Genomic DNA, 25,868 nt, shown 5'->3' with positions numbered 1-25,868 from the left:
CTAATCCCTGTGCTTCTTCTATACACACTGATTTTGCAGACAATAACATGAAGAATTTTCCAACTGCCAACTTCTAAAAGGTGTTTTGTGCACAAGCTTTGCAATAAAAACACTTGGCACAAGAAGTACACTTTCAGATTATATGCACATCAGAGCTTGGTCTATGCATCACAAACAGGCACGTAAAATATGGTGCTGATAAAGAAAATAATTGAGACAGATTTAGCCCCAGTTATCACAAACTCAGTCCCTCTAGGGGGTCAGCCATCTGGCTGTGACACACCAAAGCACCCAAAAGATATGTAAATTTCATTTCCTCTTAATAGCAATAATAGTAATAAAGTCTTAAGAGCCATTTTCTTCAACAACTGAGGAGACTGAAGCAAAAAAAACAGATTACGTGACTCCCCAGGCTTACGTGGCAACGTGCAGCTGAGTCAGGAAGGACAAAAGTCAGTGAGTATAATTGTATGTGTAAGGATAAGCACGTCTTCAAGTGAAGTGCTAGACTAAGCTCAATCTGTACACTCCAATTCATCCTATATATAGACAAGCACTTAGCGAAAATACCCCAGGTAGGAGCCTATTTGGTTGGACTCGGGAAAATAGTTTTAAAAGGGTACTTCAGCCTCAGCTAGAATCTGAAATCATCTTTACCATTTTCTTTGCTTGATGAAAAAAGTTTCCTGCTCCTGCCTGTATCTTACCTGGGGAGCGAGAGCAAACCGGAGCGTCCTGGTCTGTGCCTCCTGTCACAGGCACACGCAGCGATGCTCTCAACCCGTCTGGAGTTGTCCTCACCCGAGACCCCCAATATACACTGGGAGTCAATTAAGTCAGCGGGACTTAACTTTGCCCAGCACAGCGGTCTAATTGTGATTAATGGATCTACGGTATTGAGCTAGCTGGATGTTCCAAGAACCTAATTTGTGGAAGAGAACACCACTAAGGTAATAAACTTCTGTCTGGTTCTCATAATTTGTAATAATGTCTGACAAAGACCAGACATGGATTTAGTTATTGTTCATTGTCTTAGGAAGCAAATGCTAAGTTGCTCACACAGAAGATCCATTTATTAGATATATGAACTTGTGAAAGGCACAAAACAAAACTGGAATGCACACACAGCCAATTGCATATCTTCACTTAAAAGGCTTTTCAATTTTTTATTGTACCAGGAGTGAAAGTAGCTAGCTAAATCTAAACTCCTTGTCCAATTACTATTAATACCAAGTTATATTTTAAATATGTACTTCGAAATATTGTTCCAGGACAAAGAAAATCCTAAAGGGCAAGGAAACATTTTCAGAGAGCTTTGAAAAAACAAATGTGCTACACTAAAGCTGTGATGCTGGACCTCCCATGAGTCTCATGCTATTTTCTTATTGCTTCTGCATCAGATAGAGCCATTGTTTTATCAGGCTGGTTAAAACAAAGGATCGCACAGTGATACCAAGAAGCAGCAAATCTGATCCTTCGCACCAAAATCAATGGCCCCATTAGGCCATAATCAGCTCAGTAATGCAATACGGCCCTATACTGCAGCTGTATCGGACCACCTATAGACAACAATACACTGTTTTACCTTGCCATGTCACTGTTTTGATGTGGTGTACAAGCAGTAATACTTGCCTATAAGGATATTATATTCTTTGGCATGGCAGCTACCCAGTGGTCACTGCTGGGTTTCCAGGGCTGATGAAACACATCTGTCCAAGTGTATTCCCTCTTAGCACCCACCTCATCATCTTCTGCAAAATGCGCAGTAGAGCAAAAGAGCCATAAACATGCCAATATTGCCCCTCTGCTCTCAAGCCAGAGCTTGTACACAGCCAATGCACAGCAACACGCACCTCTGACCGTGCCCTTTATTTTTTCCTGATATACTCTGAAGCTTCTAAGACCCTTATTGATTATATCTTGAACTTGAGGGAGTACAATATTCAGCAAGGAGACAGTCAGCTCATTACAGTATCAGTGAACCTCTCAATATTTTTACTGCATTCATCTTTACAGCCTGTGAATGTCTTCTGTGAAGCCTTATTTTATAAGGGTGTTTTGTTTCTTTACACCAATATTCCTCACCTACTGAAATGCTTCAGATTTACAGGAACAGCAGAAGAAATTCCTTTGTACAACTCCAAGAAGCTATAGATTTTTTTCCTTTAACTGTCTCAGATCTTAACAGCTTCAGGTTCAGCATTATAACCCACCCTCCTCTTGCAGCATTGTGATTCAAAAAGCTCATCACTGAAAACCAGCCTCTGATTCTCTCAATTTGCCATGCAAACCCTATAAAGCAGAGCTTGCAAAGATCACAAAAACATCACTCATCTGGCAACACTAAAATTTAAGTTGCACTGAGTAGTCATCAAACAGCTACTTTCTTTAACCATAAATATACTTCCATGACATTACAAACTTCCCTGGAAAAGAGGAAAAAGGACAAGAGGGATTTATTCTATATTTATCTGCCTCTCAGATACTCATACCAATTTAATAAGACTCTAAAGGGGGCTGAGGAAAAGCATATGTACAGAGAAGAACAAGAATAGAAAACGACTCTATGAATTCACAAACCGTGTATAACCAGTATGTCATGTTCACAAGCCAATTGAAAATGAAAGCAAAAAACTTGAGAAGTTCACACGACACTATGTTTTGTATCCTTCAAATACAAACATGATTTCATAATCAGAAATAAAGCAAAGCATACAAGCAAGAAATCCTGGGTTCCAAAATGATAGATTGGTTTCAAGTGGCAGAGTAAAGAATTGGACAAAATCCACTCTAGCCCAACTCTTCATCTCTAATGGCTTCATTTTCTAGTGGCCAACATATAGATATACAGTATTGGCTAAAGGAGACATCTTGAAATGCCCCCTACCACAGACATCAGCTTGCTTATGAGACACACTTGAGTTTTCCTTTCCATACCACAACTAAGTTTTCCGTCCTGGGATCACCGTTCTCTATTACTGCTTTTGCCAGAATTCATTATCACGAGAAATCCTCCTGGTTCCCAGCAGAGATGTCTCAGCTGCTGGACGTTCTTCCCGATGCGGAACTGGCCTGCAAAGTTATGGCAGACTTTTTGAAAAGACTAAGGAACATCTCTGCCAATACTGTAAGATCTCGGATTATTCCATAACTGGAGGTGTGCAATCACAGAGCTTTATAACAACACCTGTGTTGAAAGGAGCCTGAAAGCTGCTGATGGACTCAGTGTACCTGCAAGTTTGCAGAAGATGACTCTGGAGTAATGAGCTCTACCATTCAGAGATAGTACTTTAACTACCTATCCTGGTCGCAAAGACCATGTCATTTTATTTCCAGTCTTCCTAAAAAAAGAGAGGAAACCTCTTCCTTTGAGTTATAGTTGCATGTAAAAACAAACTTCAGATAACCCCATAGATGTGCTGCTCCTTCATTTGTTCGGGTCCCACAACGGACATTTAACTTAGGACGTAAAACATCTGTAGCAACACAGCGAGTGTGTGCAGTACTTGAGCCCTAAGATAAGAATAAAACAAAACATAAAAGGCAAACCTCATAGGGACTCTTGAAAAGAACACAATTTTTGGCTCAATTTCATTTTCTTTCCCCCCCCTGCATTATCCTGAGTTGGGAATTTCTGGAGTTACACTCAGTAGATGCCTGGCACATTGTGTGTCAACAGTTCTACGTTTCAACTCGGGCAATGGAGAGTATTGAGTTCTGCCCTGGTACCCTCCAAAAGGGAGCCCCGAAGCTCCCATTTGCACATTTTAATGCCCGGAGTTGTTTCTTCCATGTTCATTTTTATGTAAAAGCAGGACAAATGTTTGGTTTTAGCTTTCTCCTGCTAACCAAAATCTCCAAAAGCAAACTTTGTTTAAAGGGTCTGCACACAGACACGGCCCAGCAGAGAGCATGGCTCAATTGTGTTTACTTTTTTCTTTCCCTGCCTTGCTCTCCTGTCCCGGCAGTGGGTGTCACACAGCGTCTGCCGTTCAGAAAAGCTGTCAGGCAGCGCTGCCCTCACCTTCGACTTAATGCCTGCAGCAGAGTCCTTTAAAGCTCTGATGCACGGGTGCTGGCTTGTTTCTGCTAGTTATTCCTTTAGTTCTCTCCCACCCTTCACAACTTCTGTGCACGGGATGTCTTCTTCTGGTAATCAAAAATGAACCTCCTCATTACTTCACACTCAGCACTGCTCAGCACTAAGCCTTGCACATGTTACGCTCTCCTGTGCTTTGTACTTTAAAATACTTCCGAATTCCTGTAGCCTTCACAGGAGTGTATTTGGCTAATGAAAGATCACATAAGGTTATAAAACGTCCTCTGAAACAACTCAGCCTTTTTAAAAGCAAGGACACAATAAAAAAAAAAAAAAAAAAAGGGATTCAGATCCATAATTTGTCTACCTAAAAAGAAAAAAAGAAAAACACTCAGAGGTATGCAGAGCTGGGGCTGGGAGCCATATACGGTATTTTCACATACCTAGACTTCTTGCTTGCTTTAAATATCAGAGCACTCAAATTAATCAGCGCTTGTCCTCACCTAGTGCACATCGCTCCCTTTAAAGTCTGCAGGAACGCCACTGCTTGCTTGGCTGGAAGTACAACGATGCGGAGTTAGGATGGGAACCACAAAGGACTGGCTTGCTGTTAATGCTTTTTAGAGTCCATTAAACACTGCTTTTTCTAGAGGAGTGTTAGAATGTAGGGACACGTTAGGCACTGCTGTAATTTCACCATTACCACCAGGTGCGGGGTAGCACAACGGGAGATGCTGTTCCAGCCCTCAGGCTCCGAGATGTGCGGTTGCCTGCATGCTGAGCATACAGTGCATAAACCAGAAAGGTTATGAGCACTATTACTTCATTTAGGAAGCCAGCTTTTATGAACAGTTATTTATATATTAAGCAAAGATCTCTTGGTATCTGAAATTTATTACTTATTCAACTGAAAGACTGGGTTAACAGCAGGTATTTGTGTTTGGTAACTGTTAACACATAAGAGTATCCAGTGGCAACCACTGTCTTTCCTCTTCTCCTTCCACAGGGCCACTTAGTACATAAATTAAGTGTAAGAAAAGGCATTTACTCGTCCCCGTGGACTATCAGATTGAACAAAGGTCTTACCAGCTTCCCTGTAAAGACACACATGTTCCTGAGGGCAGAATATCATGCACTGATTTTATTGCCAATAGGCATCTATTACTATCATCCTGCAAACTCCAGGTAACTCTAAAAGTAATCCTTCCCGTAGTTTCCCTCTCCCAAAGGCCATTTCTGTCCCTCGCATGTGACCCCAGCAATAGTGGAGGTTAAACAGCCTGCAAGTTAGCACAGGAATTCAGAAGCATGGGCGGTAGAATTGCCATTACCAGAGCAAACAGAAAATTACAGAGCAGCCCTAACAGATAAAATACACTGAATAGGAAGGAAAAAATCACCAGCACACCTGGGGTATAATGCTTCGCAGAATCTCCAAGCGAAAGGAACAGCAGATTTCAAATGGGGACGACACTTTCTGTTACAGCACCGGCTCCAGGTCCCCCACTGCTCTGCAGGGAGGTTTCGGTGCATCTCAGCTGTCCCAGCTATCATTATGTCAGCACTTCTTGTTCTAAATCCTTTCCCGAGCAGTTTGAAATCCAACCATTTTAATTCTATGTGTGCTGAAAATGGGCCTGAATTTTTTTTCTACTGTGTAATGCATTAACCTGGCTTAAAAACATCAGTACTTCCAAGCAACAGCCCACCCCCATCCTCGTATTTTGGGTGCTTTTCTATAAGGAGAAGGAGAAATATGGCTCCACTGGAGTCAGTGGGACGACAATGTGGCTTTCATATCCCGATTTATTTATCTGAATCACAAAAGGGTAGCGATTACAGGAAAAAAATCCCAACATAACTCTATACTTTTAGCCTTCTGCTGTGGGACAGCACCTCACTGGAGGGATATAGTGCAGTTCCAATATATTATGGGATGCATAATCATAGAATCATTTCAGCTGCAAGAGACCCTCAGGATCAGAGTCTAACCATAACCTAATTCTAGCACTAAACCATGTCCCTAAGAACATCGTCTAAATGCCTTTTAAACCCCTCCAGGGATGGTGACTCCCCCACTGCCCTGGGCAGCCTGTTCCAATGCCCGACAGCCCTTTCCAGGAAGAATTTTTTCCTAATATGCAATCTAAACCTCCCTTGGTGCAACTTGAGGTCACTTCCTCTTGTCCTGTCACTTGCTGCTTGGGAGAAGAGACCAACAACAAACATTTTTATAACCAAAAGCTGACTTTGGAGTTTTCAGTAAAATTCAGTCAAATTCTGTTTAAGCATACCAAACATTATAGCTAGACAAAATTGGAAGCGTTTACATAGTAATTTTTTTGCTACAACAGCTCTGTAGACAAGTACCACCCCCCTCATATAGATTGGAGGCTAAACAGCAATTGCAAACACGCATATGGTGAGATTGCCCATACCATAACACACAATGCATATAGTGGTACCTCCCTTTCTTAAATCCATCTGGGGGTGCTTGGATTAAACAACAGCAGGCCATAGACAGCCAAATGAGACCATCACTAAAGTCATAAAATCTAATTTGCTGCCTTTTTGAAAGCAATAAAATTTTTATCCTTTTCACACTGAAAAATACAACTATAACAAATACCCACAAATTCTTTCAGGTTGGATAAGACATATGGAATAGCTTTATCTTCATACCAATTACCGGCAAAAATATTAGAAGGCAGCTCCTGCTGAACTCAGCTCTAGATCAGAGCATTTCCAGGTGAAAGGAAGGTGCCATTTCAGCCCTCATCCGTATTGCCAGCTGTTCAGTAGAAAGACATAAGGTTCATACCAAAGTTCCTGATCCCCAAATGCTCAGATGTCACAATGTGCAAAATCATATTTGAGTTTTGTCTTTTGGGATCTTTTCTTCTCATGGTGACAAACCTACATAAGGATTTTACAATCTTCATACAGCAATCTGGGCATCTATGGAATGCATTTCTACGAGCTTGTGGCTACTAAATACCCCTGTGGAGCACCCCAAACCATTCCAACTGTCTAAGGTGCAGTTTGGAAGACCAATAAGAAATGAATTAAAATAGTCAATAAGGGATGTAATTATGGAAGTAAGTTCTTATGACATTTACATTTTGCTAACTATCAAAAGTTATTTAGGAAATGTGCTATTGTTTCCCTTTTAAAGTATCACAAATAATATAAATACCTTGTAGGAGTAATACGCAGCATTTTAAAGTTCCCTACTCTGTCATATTCTAATTGTATATATTTATTGCATGTAGAACAGTAAATGTCTTAGTATTCATATTTCTAAGTAGAAAGAAAGGAAACTGCCGAGCGACACCGCAAGACTCCCAGTTGGCCAGAGGAATCTTTTGCAGGCAGAAGCTGCAGACAACACATAAAATCCCTGTAAGGCATAAGAATGTCCATATATCACCATTTTCAAATGTACATGCAATATTTGACTTGGCTGTTTTTCAGTATGCTCTTTATTGTTATTACATAATATTTTTATCACTGTAGTCCCTAGAAGCCCTAAGCATGGCCCAAGACACAACTTTTCTTATGATAAATCATTATAAACAGAGAATTCTGCTAGAAATATGCATTAAAAATTAATCCCAGAGAGTTTATTCTGTAATTCCAACCTTTGAAAGGTAATGGCCAGATGCTCCCCGGGACATCTCTGAGACACAGGACTGCAGTAACTCCGCCTCAAAAACCCTTGGGCATGGAGAAGGCCTTTGCATGGAAGTGTTTTAAGGAGAGATGTGAAGAAAAAGTAAGGGGGTACTGCATGAATATGCGCAAGGAATTCCTCCAAAGTACGATGGACAGGATGGGAAAAGGCTCAGAGTAATTTATTTGAAAACTGAATAAACGAATGATGAATAAATGAATGAAAGTTCGTGCTGTGGAATGACTCCTTGAAAGTGGACAAAGAGCAAAGACAGTCATGAAGAGCCTGGGAAAAAAAAACCAGACAACAGGCTATAGGTTGATAAAATAGAGAAGGCAGATTCAGTGTAGGAATGTGAAGAGAAGTGTGGCATGATCAAAAGAACAAGCTGAGACAGCAATCTCAGCAGTCACAATGGATTTCAAAAATAAAAGTCACATTTGTCAAGGACAAAAAAAGGGTAACAATTGAGACACAAGATGAAGAGAGGCACGACTGGGTTTTAACCGTAAGCACAACAATAAATGCTGTATTTCAGAACAGTTAAGAAGAATCTGCAAGATCTGGATTTACCCTGGATGTGACAATCGAAAATGAGGTTGAGTCAAAAAAGGCTGCTGAGTTTACAGGGCTGAATAATAGATGATGCTGATATTTTCCTCAGCACTCCAAAAACGAGGTCAGAGAAAGACCTTTGGGAATCAGGATTAAAAGGCCCAGTTCAGCCATGTTAAGCTTGAACTGTTGGTTTAACACGTAAGGAAAAGGCTGGAGAGAGACAGATCCAGATTTGAACAGGAGACAGGGCTGGTATCATTTGGTTTGACAGAATAACCAAATTTATATTTGCAACTGAAGTAACTGATTAAAAGAACAGCAGGAAAAGATATCAAGGACAGGGCACCTGGGAAATCCCAGATGAAAACTGCAGGAAAGAGAAAGAGAAATTACAAACATGGGGGTAAAATCCAGAGACGACAGTGAGGGAGACCAGGAGAAAGGACTTAAGTCAAAATGAGCTGATAAGTTAACGATGCCAACAAAATGCTCTGCCTGAGATCAACCACGAAGAGGAACTTCGGAAGATCAGCTTTGAAGAAATCAAGAGGACAAAACCCACCTCTGAGAGCTTCTGGCCTAGAACTGGAAGAAGCCCTGGGCACAGACCATTAACAATCTCCTGGCCAATACCATGCTCTGGCAAACACAAAAATTCAGTGAACTAATCGCACCATCCCTCCTGCTCGCAGCAGAGCGAGTAGAGAGCAGATTAATTCCTTCTTTCATTTCTATTTTTAAATATTCAGAGGCGCTCAGTGATAGAGACTTGACAGTTTGACATTTCATCTGCTCCAGCACACGTGCTTCAAGAAATAACTACAGTTCCATAATCGTACCTCAATTTCTGGTCAAAGATGCCAGAACCAACAGATTTCCAGTAAAGTCAAGAAGTACCTTTGGTACATTTTAAATGAGGTACCTTCTGCCAACAGCGAGAATTTTAATCTTGCTAAAATTTTCTTTCAGCCAAGTTTAGTTGTCCTGTTAGCAATCTATCAGTATAATTAACACTGTCATTCACATCAAATGGAGAAGAGCAGCAAATCCAGGGGTTATCAGGACAAACCTGATAGAAGTCTCCAAACAAGCTGGAGAACTCTTTATAGAAACCTTAGCAACATGTTTGAAAAATCTGTAACTACAAGGTTAAGAGAGCTCAAAAGGTCAAGAAGGTAGGCAAGACACAGGTATCTAAAACAGTGGTTGGATCCTATCACAGCCATAATGTTGTCTCACTAGAACAATCTGAGGCCAGCAGGATTAGAACCAGCTGCTATAGGTGTTATTTATTCGGACATTGTTCAGAGATAAAGCAGAAGCACAGTCACTAGTTCTGTGCCCAGCACAAATGTGTAATTTTTTTTTTTTGGTACAAAATGCTACAGATAAGGTCTCATCCCCCTTCCACGAAACAGGGAGGTATTCACCAAGTAACACCTTCTCAGGTAGGTAAATCCTGCTCTGCATGGGAGCCATATAATCTTCCTCAAAGACAATAAAAGTTAGAGTAAGCGATGCATAACAAGAATGGGAACAGATGATCAAAATGATACATGTATATTTATATATACAGTTTTCCTTCCTGGGTATCACACTGACAGTCTGAAGAAAATGACTACAGATTAAACTCATAAACAATGAGTAACACACTGCAACACCTCTCTACAATAGTGTAGCCCAATCAGACTTCTACAGTATTCCTAAAAATTATCCAAACTCACAGGCTGTGCCAAACCCTGTATTCTGCTAAAGACATGGGCCAACATCTCTAAAAGATCAGCCAGTCCCTCGAAAGTATGGAATAAATCATGAAAAGAAAACTTGCTTTTAGGGTGCTGCATAGGACAAAACAAGAAAAATCAGTGAAACAGCTATCATCTTCGTAAATTGGGTTACAATCCATCTGTTTAGGGTATTTCTCACAAATGAAACCAAAGAAGATACTGATATAAGTCTACTACAATTTTTTTGGACAACTGCAGAGTCTAGATAAATATTTCACCTATAAAAATAGCTCATATAGACATATATTGCAGTAAATTCCATCAATTTGCATACCCACAAGCTGATACTTCTTTACTTAAAACTAATTAGTCATTTTTTTGCTTTCATCATATTTCTCTTTCACATCATCTGGGTTTTCCATTAATGTCACCAGGCTTTTGCAATTAGAAAGCACATGAGTTTAGAAGTATATCTCGTTACATGAATGCAGAAGAAAATGGTTTCCCAAGTATTTTATAGAACGTAATTATTATTTTTAAATACATTTTTGTAAAGTAACCTACAGTAAACAAAGATTTATTGCTACATAAATAAACAATGAGACAATTACAGCCTCTGTATGGAGACTGTATTAGTCATGCACATCTAATGAAGCATTACTAAGTTATCACAGGGAGATAGCCCGATATGTGTGATTAAAAAAATAATACTCATAAATAGCTAATGAACAATGATGGTCCTTCAAAAATTTTGCATGTCTTGCTATATTGAGAGCTATGCTTTTTGTCACTTTCTCAGGAACACATTAACCACTAGCTTCTACCCTGAAAACGAGAATTTTAAATGGCACGATGCATCTAGTGGCATTTTTGCCTTCTACATACCATATTTTTTAAAATACAGAAGAGCTCTCATGCAAGTCTACCAATGAAGAACCGTACTGTGCTTGAAAGACAACATCTTGAGATGTCATCAGGGTGCAGGGGGAATATGACAGAACAAATGGTCAAAAATTATTGTCATATAATGTGCAGCCATTAAACCTCTGAAGTGGCACTGGGTAGAAAAAGTCTGGGTTTAGTATTATGATAATTGTCACAGACTTTTTATGTTAATATATATTAAAAAAATTGTATTTCCTTCAGGTAAGGTCTATATTTGGCAGAAAGCGAGAGAAAAGCAAGTGGGAGAAAGCAAGTGGGATGAATGGCAAATACATGACGGCAGACAAAACAAGTATATTTATTAGAAAAAAGAGGGTCAAAACCCATGCGTAATGACAATTTTGACATATAACAGGAAAATATCCTGTTAGTCGAACTAAATACATACCTTCAGGATGTACAGTTGATGTTGGGACTTTAATAGCAGAACCATTTGTGGTGTTCTGCCCACCTAAGCAGGCTTCTCCAGCAGATGAGTGAGTCTATATTGCAATGTATATGAACTACAAGCTTTCAGGGTGAACACTGCTAAGAGGGGCCCTTCTAAATACATTGTTAAGTATTTAAAAAGTGGTATAAAGGGACCTATTTAGATTAATCAATTAAGCAGAATGAGGAGATGTAAGAGAGGAGCATTATTATTTCTATTGCACTGCTATGGATTGTCTAAATTGTACTGCATCTACGCTGCAAGCTCACAGCAAATCCTCCTTGTATTTTTCTTGGTGAGATAAATTCTTCTGAAATGATAGTCCGCCTTCAACCTGATCTCCTTCATGGATAAATTTACTCAAAGGGCAGAATTCCTGATGGCTGAAATAATAGCATTATTAAAATCAATACTTTTTGATGAATATTACGTCTGCAACATATTAAAGAGAACTATAAAGTACAGGGGAAAAAACCTTGCTTATCATTTTCAGTAGTAACCCAACTACAGCCCTTCATCTGTAATGAATTATGGAGCAATTCCCCTAAATCATCTGTATGAAGTCAGCTATGACACTGCCAATTTTAAAAAATTTGCTAGTTTTGAGCTACAAATTGATTTTTTTATTGTGATAAATTAAAATCCAATAGTAGCCTACAAGATACTAAACATACAGAAGCCTACATTTTTTCAGAATATTCTTTTTCTCTTTTCTACCACATCAGACTGCCATTGTGGCAGACGTGATAGCAATAACCAATGATAAAAAAGAAGAAAGGCCACTCTAAAGAGGTAAATAGCCTTTCCAAATAAACAATAAATGAGCCCTGTGGCTCAAAATATCCTTCTGGGAATCTGAAAATCATGGAAACACAAGCAAGGGGGAAAGCACTGTGGTGGACAGGGAAGGCAGTTAAAGGAGAAGGAGAAGAAAGCAAATGCAAGATCATCTAGGCTGTTCCCTATTAGGGGCATATTTTTTTCTCTGTTGCACAAATGTGAACATCAGTCTCGAAACTTTATAAACTCTTAAGTTTAACATGGATATCAGAAGATCTGTGTGAGCATAACCCAACCTTTTAGCTATCCCTTTTGCTTCCTTCCCATCAAAAGAGCCAGGCTGAGCATTTGTACATTCCCAGTTTTTCCAGCCTGTGAGATTTTCCGTATTGCTTCTAATCCAAGAAAGGGATCATCAGGGTCCTGCATCACCTAATCGCTTTGTCCTTATTTTACCTTATAGGAGGCTCCATGTTACAGCAGTAATGCCATTTTCTTCGGGTATGACTTTTAAGACCTTGACCTAAGACTACACAGATGATACTATTCACTACCACAACAGGTGATATCTCTTAGTATTACACCAGGATAAGCCAAAGCCATATGGATGAGAAACAGTGCATCACCCTAAAGATCTGTCTCTCGTGCTGTGGAAAGCACCTTGTTATTATTTCTATTGCAGCTATATGGATGACCTGAACTGTTAAATGTTGAGATTGTACATGACCACCAACAAGAATGGGAACAAGATGACAACTGTAGGCTGATGTAGCAGGGACAGGCTGGATGGGAGAGACTGTGAGAAAAATGAGTCAAGGCCATGAAATTGTGGGACACAAAAAGACCCAAGCTGGGGGAAAAGCTGCAGGGATGGTGGCTGTGAAAAAACAGAGGAGTTCATGCAGCCCTGCTTCAAAAGCTTGGCATGGAAAGAATGATTCTCCTGCTTTCAGAAAAGCACGTACAAAACTATGTCAAGAGCTCGCCACATCCCTCTGCCACAGTCCTGTTTCAAGAAGGACAATTCAACACTCCTGTCCATCTCCCAGGCAGCTTAGGGACAGATATCTGGAAGGTGGATTTAAAGTAAGTGAGTGGCAGGGTTACTATGAGGATGACAGGGTTATGTCAGATTTAGAGTATTGGGTGTCAAAGTTATGAAATGAAGGAGACCTATGCTCATGTTCCCACCTCACTAGTTGCAGACAGGCGGGTGTGCAGGATGCTCTAGGAAAGGCAATCTGTGGCTAAACCACACCTGTGTTTCTAAAGAATCCCCTCTTCTCTCTTTATTTTGTGAAAATACATCCTACGTTTGTGAAACCGTCAGAGACAAGTGCCACAGGACAAGTCTCCCTCTCTTCTTTTTATTTTCCCAAGAAATGGGTTTAGTCTCAGGAAAGTAGCTGTGCCCTCACCGCAGAGTGCATGGCATGGCAGCAGGCTGCACACTAAAAACAAAAATACTACCATATCAGTGCATTATCCTCAGTTCTGTACTCTGAATGAAACTGGTATTCTCTGGCCAAAAATAGGTGCGTCATCGTATAGTTCGTGTCTTTTTATTAGAGGATCCAACCATTACTGCACTGGCAGCCCTAATCTTGACATTTCCAATCTTCTGAGCACAGGCTGTAACCTCAGCAGTGTTCTCTTAAACACTGCTTTTGTATGAATACTTTGCATATGCTGTACACAACATATTCCAAATGAGCTTTTCATTACTAACTACTTGTATTATGTATCAGTGAGCTCAATGACATTGATTTTCTAATAATATAAATTAACTGGCAAAGATAATTTCATCTATCATCAGGAGGGTTTTATTTCTGGCACCATGTTTAATAGTTCATCTTTCAAAAGATTAAATCAAGAGCTTTTTAAAATTCAAGGCAGAGTTTAAACTGCTGTAAAAATCTTCTTAATTAGGATTAAAACAGTTTGTGTGTTGTTGCTTTACATCTAAGTAGTATAATGTTTTGCTTAGGTTTCCTCTTTCAAAGCAATTTAAAAGAATCAAGCATGATATTGCTGTGGCAAAAACTGGGAAGGCACGGAAGTCTCCTGCATATTCCTCAACCAGACGCTACTGGACTCAACAGCAACCACAAACTTTGCAATATCTTTCATCTTCAATTCCATACAATATATACTTTTTCTACCATTGATGATACAAGAGTTCTGATTTTTCTGGTTACTCCATACCAGACAGAAGACAATCACTGCTGTTAATAGGAGTATATTGCATTATAGAGATTCTGACTGTGCTGACTGAAATTTACGGACTTGACAGGAATTCTTTAGGATTCCCCTGGGACTTTTTCAGAGAATCCCAGCTCCCAGTGCTCTTCCTTTTCTCTCTTACCTCATTCTTGGGGAAAACAACCTTCACCCTCCTGGCCTTGTCTGCAGCTCCCTGTTCCAGCTTGTTTTCTTCCCCTCAGCTTCCCATGACACAAAGGTCCCAATCCAAGACAACCACAGCATCTAATCCAAATCCCTTGCCGTTACAAATTTTTACACTGAGGGTGGTAAAATATTGGCCCAGGTTGCCCAGAGAGATGGTGGATGCGACATCCCAGGCAAGGCTGGACAGGGCTCTGAGCAACCTGAGCTGGTGAAGATGTCCCTGCTCATGGCAGGGGTGGCACCGGATGAGCTGGGAAGGTCCTTTCCAACCCAAACCATTCTATGATTGTACATTCTCAAAGGTCACCTGGTAGTGCCAGGGAGTTTTAAGCAGCATCCAGAAGACTGGTGCACTTGGGCACTGATGTACTGGGATGAGAAAACCCACATGGGTACAGACACTAGTCTGTACCACAGACTGCTAAAGCCTTCTGCAAACAGTGGTCTGGTATTGCCGAGAAACAATTTTTTACCTGGTAGGAGGAAAACAAACCCCCTCTCACCTCTTCCACACTTGGAGCTCTGAGTATTTATGCACATAAGGAGCATTCCTGTACTCAAGTAAGTGGTTCTGCAAAAGTATCCAGGAAAAGGCTTTACAATAAACCACATCCCCATGCTACACTTTACACCTCAGTCAATGGCTTGCTCTGATATATCATAACCCTTTATCAAGCTTGTCAGATGCTTTATGTGTGCTTCCACTGGTGAGATATTACTGCCCAGCCAGGGAATGCTTTTGAAGAAACAACCATGAAAAGATTCAATTTTGCTCCATCACATGATTATTTTACTTACCCCTGTCTTTTCATCAAAGATTTTGATCCCCCCAAAGGAAACTGTTAAGAAGATTTTTTGTTTATGTTCTCCTTTCGAACGAGCCGCAGCAACAATTCCCTGTTGAAACAAACAACAGTTTGGCTGGTTTCATTACTCTTCTAGGTGTCACAGCAGAGCACAAACATTTGCTTGTGGACAATTCACCACCTTTCTAAGAAAACTTAAGGGCTTTCTAGGAACAGTCGCCTCTCTTACTTCTGGCTTCCTCCCTCTTTTCAAGGTACCACATGTTATCCAGAGAGCATTTCAAACATGCTCCCACTTCCAACCCCTGCACCAGCTAATCCTCCATGAAACCTGTTTTCATGTAAGCTGAAGGTCATTTCTCACACACTTTTCCCAGCTGTTAATTGCTTTTTTTTCTTCTTTTAATAAGGAAAATAAAAATAAGCAGTGGAAAAAAAATGCTTCATGCTTTGTTGCCTTACATACAAACATGAATGTCTAATGCTCCCTTGCCTTAATAGTTTTAGTCCTCTCACAACACTGTTCAGATCAATCTCGCCACTATGCAAACAGGTATCAGGTATCTGGGAGCTGTGGAAACGGTAATACAGGAGCAGAGAGACAAAAAGGCTTGTGCAGCAGAACAGCGATAATGCTCCCAAATTGCTTCTAGGAACTACGAAATAATGAGAAATATCCAGTATACCTCAAAACAGATAGGAATATTGTGGCAGATGTAATAAATCAACAGTGCACCTTTTAAAACAGATGAGTTTTTGCTTGTCATAAAACGTTGGTAACTGATTTGTAAATTATCTACCAGATCTTGCTTTTAGATTGTTGAACCGTAAGATGCATGTCACCCTTTGCCATTTATTCATGAATAACTTATTCCTCCTGGTTCCTTAGGACTGGAACCCTGCTGGTCAGCAGTGTAAGATACTATTTAGGGATTTGTACTACTGAAAAAATTAGTAATGGGAAATCCATCAGCTCTCTTGACAGAGTGCTGGGAAGAGGACTGGAAGGAAAAACGTGGTAAAAAAGACTGGAGGCGGGTTATTCCTAGACCTACCTTGTAATCCTACAATGGAGATGAGAAGCCCACGGTCAACACTGCACTTCAAGAAAAACACAATTACGATTCCTATAGAGAGCTCTTCTGCTCTTTGAGGGTTGTAAGAAAAGACTGAGCCAGAGAGGGATATCTAGAATGCTCCAGAAAGTCCACCAGGACTCTAAGTTTGCAGTCTACTAAAAAATCTGCTTTTGTCACTGCTCCATTTCCTTCCCAAAATTCTGGTGACTCCTCTCTGCTTTCTCTGTCCTCTTCAAACACTGACTCCTGATTTTGTAACCCATCAACCCTGCCATTAGTGGTGCGAGACATTCCCCCCACAGTGAGGACACCATTTCCCTCTGTATCTGGGTCCCTACACCCCACAACATCACTCACCCCTTCCTACCTGTCCCAAGAGGAGACAGAGGTCAAAGGCAGGGCTGTAGCTGATTAGCACTGTCATAGAAAATGTTCTGAGATATAATTTTTCTTCTCAATGCTTTACCTCTCCTTTTGCATAATAAAATTATTCAATTTGCAGATGCGTTGTTTGTAATTTGTGGACAAATTGCAGTGGTGTCAATCATTAATAACTACTGAACTCAGAGATAATGTATTAAAATTAAACTGGAATAAGCAATACCAGCCAGGAGTTCATGTAAAATTGACTGATTTCAATACATAATTAACCAGTGCGACTCAGTGTCATGAAAGGAGAATGAGTAAAAGTTCAAGCTGAAATTCACTTCCCTTGACTCCATAATATTAAACATTAAAAGTTTCACTGTACCTTGAGCTTCATCATGGAGTCTTGGCATAACTTGTCTCCTCGTGCAGCAGAAACCTCATCTATCCCAATCAGTTTTGCTTTGTATCGGACGCCGTCACCTTTAAACCTCTTTATTAAAGTGGCTTCACTGCGATCCTGACCTGAAAAGACATACGGGAAACAAGGAAATTTTCATGAGTGCAAAGGAAAATAAATTAATACATGGTTGTAATTAAGTGGCAAATTAGATCCAACTCCTACCTCAACATGGAATCATTTCAATAAAATTACAAGAAAAGTACTCGTTCAATAAAACCTCTTGGTCTTACTACCTCAAATGAATTCACAGTGGAATTGTTGCCATACAAAATATTCTGCACAAAATTTGCACACAAATTAAGTTTACGGAAATAAGAGATAAGCCTGAATCAGACCTAATGGATCTGAAAACTTCTGATCTGTACAGCTTGTTTTAATCCTAATACGCTTGAGAATTCTTCATTTTGCAGACAAAACTCTAACAGAAACATGGGACTATTTCCTTGCATACTGAGTTATCTAACTGTATCAGCAATATTTACACTATTACTACTTGAATGATGAAAAAAGAAATAACGTCATTTGGCTATAGAATATTGCTGCTCTAAAGCACAACAATACAGTCTCCATGTTCTATTCTTTCTGCTTATAAACATATACAGAAAAAACATAACCAGCCAAGTTGGCTCTCATGGGCTCACACTGAGAAGCTTAAAAAATGGCACGAGATGTTTCCTAATAAAAAAAGTAACTGGGGATAAGATAGCACAGTATTGAAAAGGTCAATGCACATAAATGACAATGCTCAGACTGGCCTGAATCACACAACAATGACACTACAGCAATCCATGAAAGGGACAGTCTTGTCAGGAAGACTTTTTTCCCTGAGCATCTGCAGAAGAGTTTATTCTGCGTCTCAGCTGGAAGAAATATGTTAGTTAGGGAATCAGTCTTTCTAAAATTGATTAAAGATATATTTTGCAGCTGTCTGTAGAATTTCTTGCTAGGATCTCAGAAAAATAGCAGTGAACTGTAAATAATTGCAACCAAACAAGCAACCAAACAAACCACTTCCAGGGCACAAAGCAGCAAGCAGAAATGTGAGATGTTAGAGAATTTGAAGTTTCTCAGACCCAACTGATCCCACCAGAAAATGTGCCTAAACATGGGCTGACACTGCTAAAAATTATTTTATTATCACCTAGTAGCTCTACTCACAGATTTTGCCCCGTCCTTCTGTAGTAGCTATTGTAAAAAAAAAAATGAACTAAGAGCCTGTTATAAATGAACTGAAGGTAAGAAACTAATATTAGACACGTATATCTGAGAATTTTTGCCCTAATTTTCTCCAAAGGCCATTCTTTGAAAAGTCAGATTAAAGCACAGAAAAAAATAATACAATCTTCTGCATAGCTATTTTTTGACAAGCAGAAGTACAGATGCTTTGAGGGGAAAAGCGATTTTGTTTTACATTTCTAGTAAAAGCATTTCTTCAGCAGTCCACACTTGGGTCAACTTTGCTAGTGTTACACAACCAACAAGTGGATAATAAACCAGGTTCAAAACCACGGAACCACAATTTTTACAATACCATTACAGGAAAGATTAGAGAGCATATGGGACCAACGAAGAGTACTTGCAAATGAAGATACTCACATTTTGTTCTCCTTCCTCCAAAGTACAGCAAGGTCCACACTGTAAACTAATGATGGACTAAATATATGTTAAAAAATACAGCTATTTTAAGCATATTGAGATCTTTGAGTGTGTTTGAGCACACAAATACTATTTCTTTCAATGAAAAATATCAGCACAGATAAATGTTTCAATGCCTCATTTATAGCCCCTTAAAAATAAGGCAGGTGATTAAGTGTTGCTGTGATAGTTTAGTGGTCACCAAACTGTTTCCCTTGATTCATTTTCACTCCTGCTCCCTCAAAAAGAATTAAACAGAGGGTTGAAACTTCATTGTCTTACATTATATTTTCTTTAAAAAAAAGAATCTAAAGAGACACAAATGATAAACCAGAAACATCAAGGGAAACATCAGGGCAGATGTTGGCACCACTGGCTACAAACAATGAAAAACCATTTTCCACTTTCAGCTCCAGAGAGGGGCAGGAGGGAGAACATCTGGAGAAAAACCAAAGTACAACGATAACAGTGGACTTTTCCATATGTCTTTTATACATACAATGATATCCTGTTGATTTGCAGTAAATAAAACCCAATTCCAACAGCTTTCTCGCCAACAATTTTCAACTTTACGTCGTCGTTAGAGCCAAAGGCAGCTGTTAGCTGATAGCATGAGCATGTAAGCATTCAAGAGTGTTTCCTGGGTCCGAGTCATGACAGCGACCTACAGTCATCCATTATTTGAACATTTATACTTATTCCAACCTCTATTTTGCTGCGCCTAACTAAATCCCTGACATTAATAGCCCATTCAAACACAACTTATGGCTGTGTTTGCTTACGCACAACTCCCATGTCAATTACGACTCAGATTAAGTAGGATGAAGTGCTTTTGGGATAAATGACTGGGAAAAAAAAAATCATCAGCCTGAAAATGATGTAGATATTTTGAACTGTGGTGGAAACTACAAATTACTCGACACTACAAATTCATCCGTAAAACCCTAGAGCACGTCCCATGGAAAAGCACAGAGAATGCACACACACACACACTGCCCTATGTTACAAATCAGCCTACTGCAACAGTCGTCCTTTCTCAGCGTCTATCCACATCTCCCCCAATCTATGCTCATACCGTATTTCCAAATTTTAGTGCTGTAACCTGTACTGAAAAAATTTCTACCTGCTTGGAAATTTACCCTGTGACAACCACTGTCATCACGCTTGATTTTATAGACACCACGACATTTATGTAGGGTGATACTTCATTTGCACACTGGACACTTAGAAAGCAGATTGTCCAGGCTCCCATAAACACCTCATCATTAAAACAAAAAAGCTGGTTGTTTTTTGTTGGTGTGGTTCTTGTTGTTGTTTTTTCATTGTGTGGGGGTTTTTTTGTTTGTTTTTGTTGGTTGTTTTGTTTTCTTTTTCCATGGTAGTTCTTAACAAGATTTTTCTGAGTTTGAAACTGCTTGGTCCCAGCCTGTGGGAAGGAGGATTATCCTGGATATGGGGCTGCACTTACTGCTGGAGCTCCATTTTATATGAATAATAAGAAGCCGCATCTTGGGGTTTTTGCTCTCAGCTTGCCTTCCTGAAACTACAAATAACATCTCAAGGGCAGCAAGGGGCACATTCAGAAACCAACTAAGAAGATTCTATGGAAAACTGAAGCCTGAGGTCTGAAATCATTACCAGATCATAATCTGCAGCAAAATTAGAAGCACATATTTAATGACAGCTGCTTCTTTCCACAACACATATTTCCTGAGATGGCGTTTTAGGATGTCATGGCTACAGGGAACAGCACAGCTGCCAAAGTCACACCAGGTGAGCAGCCGATGCCCATCTCAGTTGTCCACTGTACCCTGTGCAGGTAAGGATCTACCCAGCGTTCCTCGGCAGAGGACCAGCAACACTAGGTCATCCTGAAATGATCCTCAATTAAATTCTTGTATTTAACTTTTTTAACAATTTTCTTTGAAATGCTTTCCAAAATTGCTTTTCATAATCAAAGAAATATCCCAAGCATTTGTTCGCAACTCAACACTTTACAATCCAAAATGGAACCAGGTTATCAGCAAAACTAAAACTGAATTGATTCTCATGCCCCAAACTGAGAAAAAATGCAAAAGCTAATAAACCACTAACAAGATCACACAAATTCAATTTAGAAAGGTGATCACTTTTAATTAGAAAATGTGCCACTGTTGACACAGGCACAGAAGTGTTTTGTTTGCAGAACATACATTTATAATCCTTAGAAGCCCTTAAAATGTAAATGTAAGAATAATTATTTTACCTACTTCTATAGGTGTCACCATTCACCTTTCAGCCACTGCTCCTGCCTAAGTGGGAAAACATGACCTTTGCTGCTGAGTTGTGGCACTGTGCTTGGACTTCCACAGTTTTTTAGGAGAACAATAAATCCCTGGAGCTGGGGGATGCAATGTGCTGTGAGCACGCGCCTGAAGTAGAGAGAGGCTTATCATCACAATCAGCATTAAGGTATTTTATCCATCTCACTAAAGCCACAAGTTTTTTAACACGGTCAATCATTTTTATTTGAGGCAATGCACTTTTAATTGAGTTCAAGTTCTGTAAAGCAAGCTAGAGACAGACCTGAACCCAAAAGCCCAAGTACTCAACCCAAATGCCTCAAGTGAATTCAAGATGTGATTGATAAACAGGCCAAGAGGAACACAAGCTATTGTGGAAGATCCAGGCCAGAAAATGCCCAGTTGAGTGCCCAACACCAGCAGTTCTATGACTCTATGATTTCCAAATAGCAAACAATAGGACAAGAGGAAATGGCCTCAAGTTGCGGCATGGGAGGTTCAGATTGGATATCAAGAAAAATTCTTCACCCAAAGCGTTGTCAGGCATTGGAACAGGCTGCCCAGGGCAGTGGTGGAGTCACCATCCCTGGAGGGGTTTAAAATGCATTTAGATGAGGTTCTTAGGGACATGGTTTAGTGCTAGAGTTAGGTCAGGTTATGGCTGGACTTCATGATCTTGAGGGTCTCTTCCAACTGAAATAATTCTATGACTTTTCCCAGGCACTGTGTATTTTGAGGAGTGATTCAAGAAGACTTATCCTCACTCTTGGTACAAGTCGAGGATTACACTTGATTTCGGCTCTTAGCCCGACAGAGCACCAAGCTAACATTGCATTAATATCCTAACACTTAAAGCAAATGCTGTTTATTTTCCCAGGGGATCTGTAAGTGAGCATATTTCATAAATAGAAAAAGAAAATAAGCCAAAGCATCACTGCAATAAGCACACTGTTGCTTTTTCTGTGTGCTCTTGTAACACACTACACGTTCTTCACAGCACTCACTAATCTAAACCAATAGCCCTGGAAATGGTTGTATCCTTTATTTAAATGTTTGAAGCCCTCAGGGCATAATCGGAATTTCTTGATTTTATGGCTGTAAAATATATAATGATATTATCAGCAAAGTCAATAACATGCTCCTGGCAATCAATTTGCTGAAGAACGACACACAACTGTCTTTTTTTTTCTTTTCTAACTAATAAACTGTCAAACTTGTATCCATCACACATTCAAATTATAAACCTGAAATAACACCTCCTTGTATCTCACAGGGCTGAAAAACAATCACAAAAACACTTATAAACAGCCTACATCTTCATGGAGACAATTAGCATTTTTATAGCACTAATACAGAGGAAAGACAAAATACTGTGGTGCAGAATGACCTCTAAGATGCCACACACACTGATGACTACTGAATTAATTGCTAAGTGAAAGATATTTTCCATTAGCTGTGTATATTTATGCCGCTATGTTCACATATATATGCATCCATAATTTTATGTATTTGCACATATACATACACACATGGTGCACAGCTTCATTTGCTATCAATTATCTAAGGAAAATTCATGGTAATTTTCATCAACTCCAGAATTCCCTGGGCGGGGGGGAGTGGAGGGTAAGTACATAAGCAGGTGTAAAAAAGAAAAAATACTCATACATAATCATATGTAGCTTTCAGTAGAGCAGCAACTAAACAGCAATTCAGGAAGGAATAATGAAAAGCTCAAACAGATTATTCTCCTTGATGGCACATTTTTCTCAATGGCTTCACAGTACTGTAAGTCCGATGAAGACGGTTCAAAACCGCCCATCACACAGAGGTATGCATCTTGGTACCAAGACCACAGCCCCTCCGGAATGTAATTCTTCATAGACAAAAGAAAGTTCAGTGCTGAACACTTATCCAGAATTATAAAACTACCCCCCCGCCCCAGTTCCCAGATCCTCTATTTGTTAATCCAAGTTCTGAACTTTTCTGCCAGAGGAGGAAAACTTGGAGCTGCCAGGTCGTGTATTTGTCGCTGAGTCTGGCAGCACAACTGCCCAAAACCACTGTGAAACACCTGGAGACCTGATGCACAAAAATAAAATATTTTTCCTTCTTCAACTTAACATTTTAGAAAAGAAAACACATAATATCTAGCAGTATATGTGCACACAATGTAAGTTTTGGTGTTATCACCAGCATTCTCTTCCTCTAATAGTATTTATCAAATGAGTTTCTTGCAATGAACCATTCTAAACTTTTTTTAATGAGAGTTACTTAAGGGTTTCAAGATCTAGAACTCATCTCAAATGACCAGAGTACGCTCACAGCAAGATCTGCTCCTAACATCAATCACTGCTCTATTAAATGAAGATGTACTTTGAATTTCACACTTTACTTAGTCAACGAAGGTTAGTTCCTAGCAACTGCAAAAAAACTACTGATGTAATGAAATGCAATCTGTTTTGGGGGGATGGATTACAGCCTTAAAAATCATGTTAAAATTTGATAAGGAATAAGTATTGCTTTTCTATATAGGACACTATACAAAACTCTCGGTTACAGTATATGACAAATTGAATGTAAACTTCTAAAAACTCCTAAAAAATCTGCAAGATTTGTTCTGGAGTGCTTTTAGTTTGTCCAGCTAGACAGAGCTTGCTGTAGCATCAACAAGTCAACTCTGTTGGGGTCTGAAGTATTCACAAACTGATATTGCTATGATACAAGTACATAAAACCTCAAAATAAAACCACTTTTACACCTCCCTCTGTCACAAACCCTATGAGCTGCCCTTGTCCAGAAGTGCCATCGGGAGCCACATGAGCCTCCTGGCTTGAGGAACTAGAGGGAGAATCTCCCTCCCGTCCCACCGGTGCTTCCATCCTCTCTGTGCTTCTGCTCAGAAAAAGGTAAAATGCCCCATTTTGACATCAACGCAAACATTTGTCTTGAATGCAAAGACTAGAATATTTCTACGGAACAGGATAAACCGTTTAAAGAAAGGAAACAGAAACCACTCTGAAGGCTCAATGAACTTCTATTACAGCTAAATTTAAAAACATTACCTACAATTTTAAACACAGATAAGGGCTCTCCAGGAAAACTCAATCATCATTCAGACTATCATCTCAGTGGCACTTCCCGATTGCTCAGCACTGCTATTCAGTCACCTCCAACTGAGATTTTATGGCTTCTGGCATTATTAGTCTGTAAATTACTGTCCTCGAAGACACCTACACATCCCCACTCTTAGAACCAAGTTTCCCAAGTAAATAAGATGTTCCCGTACTATTTGCTGTCTTTGATCAGAGGTTTACGAGCAGAGATGTCACTCAAGGTGACAACAATTGCACTTGCCGAGTTTTTACCTTAACACTTTGTACTCTACATGAGCTAATATAAAACAAGATGTACATTTGACTGTCTCCAAAGCAAAGCAATAGTGTGCACTGCATTAAATTATTTCTTTATAATACAAGGAAATATGTGTGAGCATGTCATGAAAATAACTCAATTTTTTTACACAGAAGGCCTCAGTATATAATAAAGTTTGATTAAAATTTTGGACAAATCTCAGTGCTGGAGAGTGCAGGGCGAGCACGCTGGCGCTGGCAGTGATTGAGCACATACGCTCCACGGGCAGATGACAAAGCACTCAGTTTTAGCCAGAAGGCTCACTGATCAATTTTATTTTCTTAGATGGTCTTTGAGATGACAGAATATGGGCACATCCTCAGACACAGAAATGACCAAAAGCTGAATGTAATTAAACTTCCTTTCAGCCTTTGTACCATATGAGCCTTCATAAATCCTTGAAAGCCATTTTTTAAGGTGCCTTTTAGAGGCTGGATGCAGAAGCAGCTAAAATCCCATATTGTGCACTGATTTAAATGGAAATAAGACACTGCAATAAAACTTCATTTTGGGGTACTGGCCTCGTTCAGCAAGCCCTTCAGAGTGACGAGAAGTGAAACAAGAAAAACTTCGTGCTCCATTTTCTGTTGTTAGAGAGTAAGAATAAAAATTATGTTTTCTTGACAACTAGAGGGGAAGGAAGAGCACAGGTATCTGTGGATTTTTTTTCTTTAAAAGATAGACGATACTTCAGCAACTTTGTTCACCTCATGTTTCAAAGCTGGAGTAAATGTCTAAATCAAGCAGACATCAAAATGTCAAGTAAGTAAAGCCCCGGGGAAAACAGGGTCACCAACCAGTTCATTCCTTGCCCACTTGCCTGGATGTCAGTATGAAATCAGTTGCTTCTGAGACAGAATCACTAAGAAAAGGCAATTGATTTTACAGTGATCCTTAATTGGCATTAACATGTGCACCGCATTTGGATGGGGTATGGTAAAAGCCCAGACATTCTGAAAACCAAGGGACCCATTAGAGCTGCACTAATATGCCCAAGCAAAACACCCCTAACGGAGCAGCCAGAAGACACCATCTACTCCCAAAAATCTTCATAAAGAACTTCAAAAGAGCGAGGAGAGGCCAGTCCAAATGGTGCTGCTAAACTACCCCAGAACATGTCATTTTCAAACCAAAACTGAACTTCCTGGGGAAGAGGAAAGTAAATTACAAATGTCCTTCCTTCCGAGCTCTACCGTCATACTGAGAAGCAACGTAAAGCAAGAGAAAAACGAGTTAAGCACTAGGAAGACTTATAATTTAAAGAT

At 39.7% G+C, this 25,868-nt stretch overlaps 1 protein-coding gene across 16 annotated transcripts in view; it reads right to left on the bottom strand.

The window, feature by feature from the left end:
- DAB1 (DAB adaptor protein 1) overlaps window positions 1-25,868 on the bottom strand; it is a 436,704-nt gene that overhangs the window by 45,068 nt on the left and 365,768 nt on the right. For all 16 annotated transcript variants that reach the window (XM_071810184.1, XM_071810183.1, XM_071810182.1 and 13 more), the window contains 2 exons: window positions 17,198-17,337; window positions 15,360-15,458 (listed from right to left, as the gene is read on the bottom strand). In XM_071810184.1, the coding sequence (XP_071666285.1) occupies window positions 15,360-15,458; window positions 17,198-17,337 (239 nt within the window). The remainder of the gene's footprint in view (window positions 1-15,359; window positions 15,459-17,197; window positions 17,338-25,868) is intronic.

The sequence above is a fragment of the Patagioenas fasciata genome, chromosome 6, assembly GCF_037038585.1.
Source record: "Patagioenas fasciata isolate bPatFas1 chromosome 6, bPatFas1.hap1, whole genome shotgun sequence".
Taxonomy (NCBI): domain Eukaryota; kingdom Metazoa; phylum Chordata; class Aves; order Columbiformes; family Columbidae; genus Patagioenas; species Patagioenas fasciata.
Note: the sequence above shows the minus strand (reverse complement) of the source record. Positions and strands in the feature narration are given on the sequence as shown.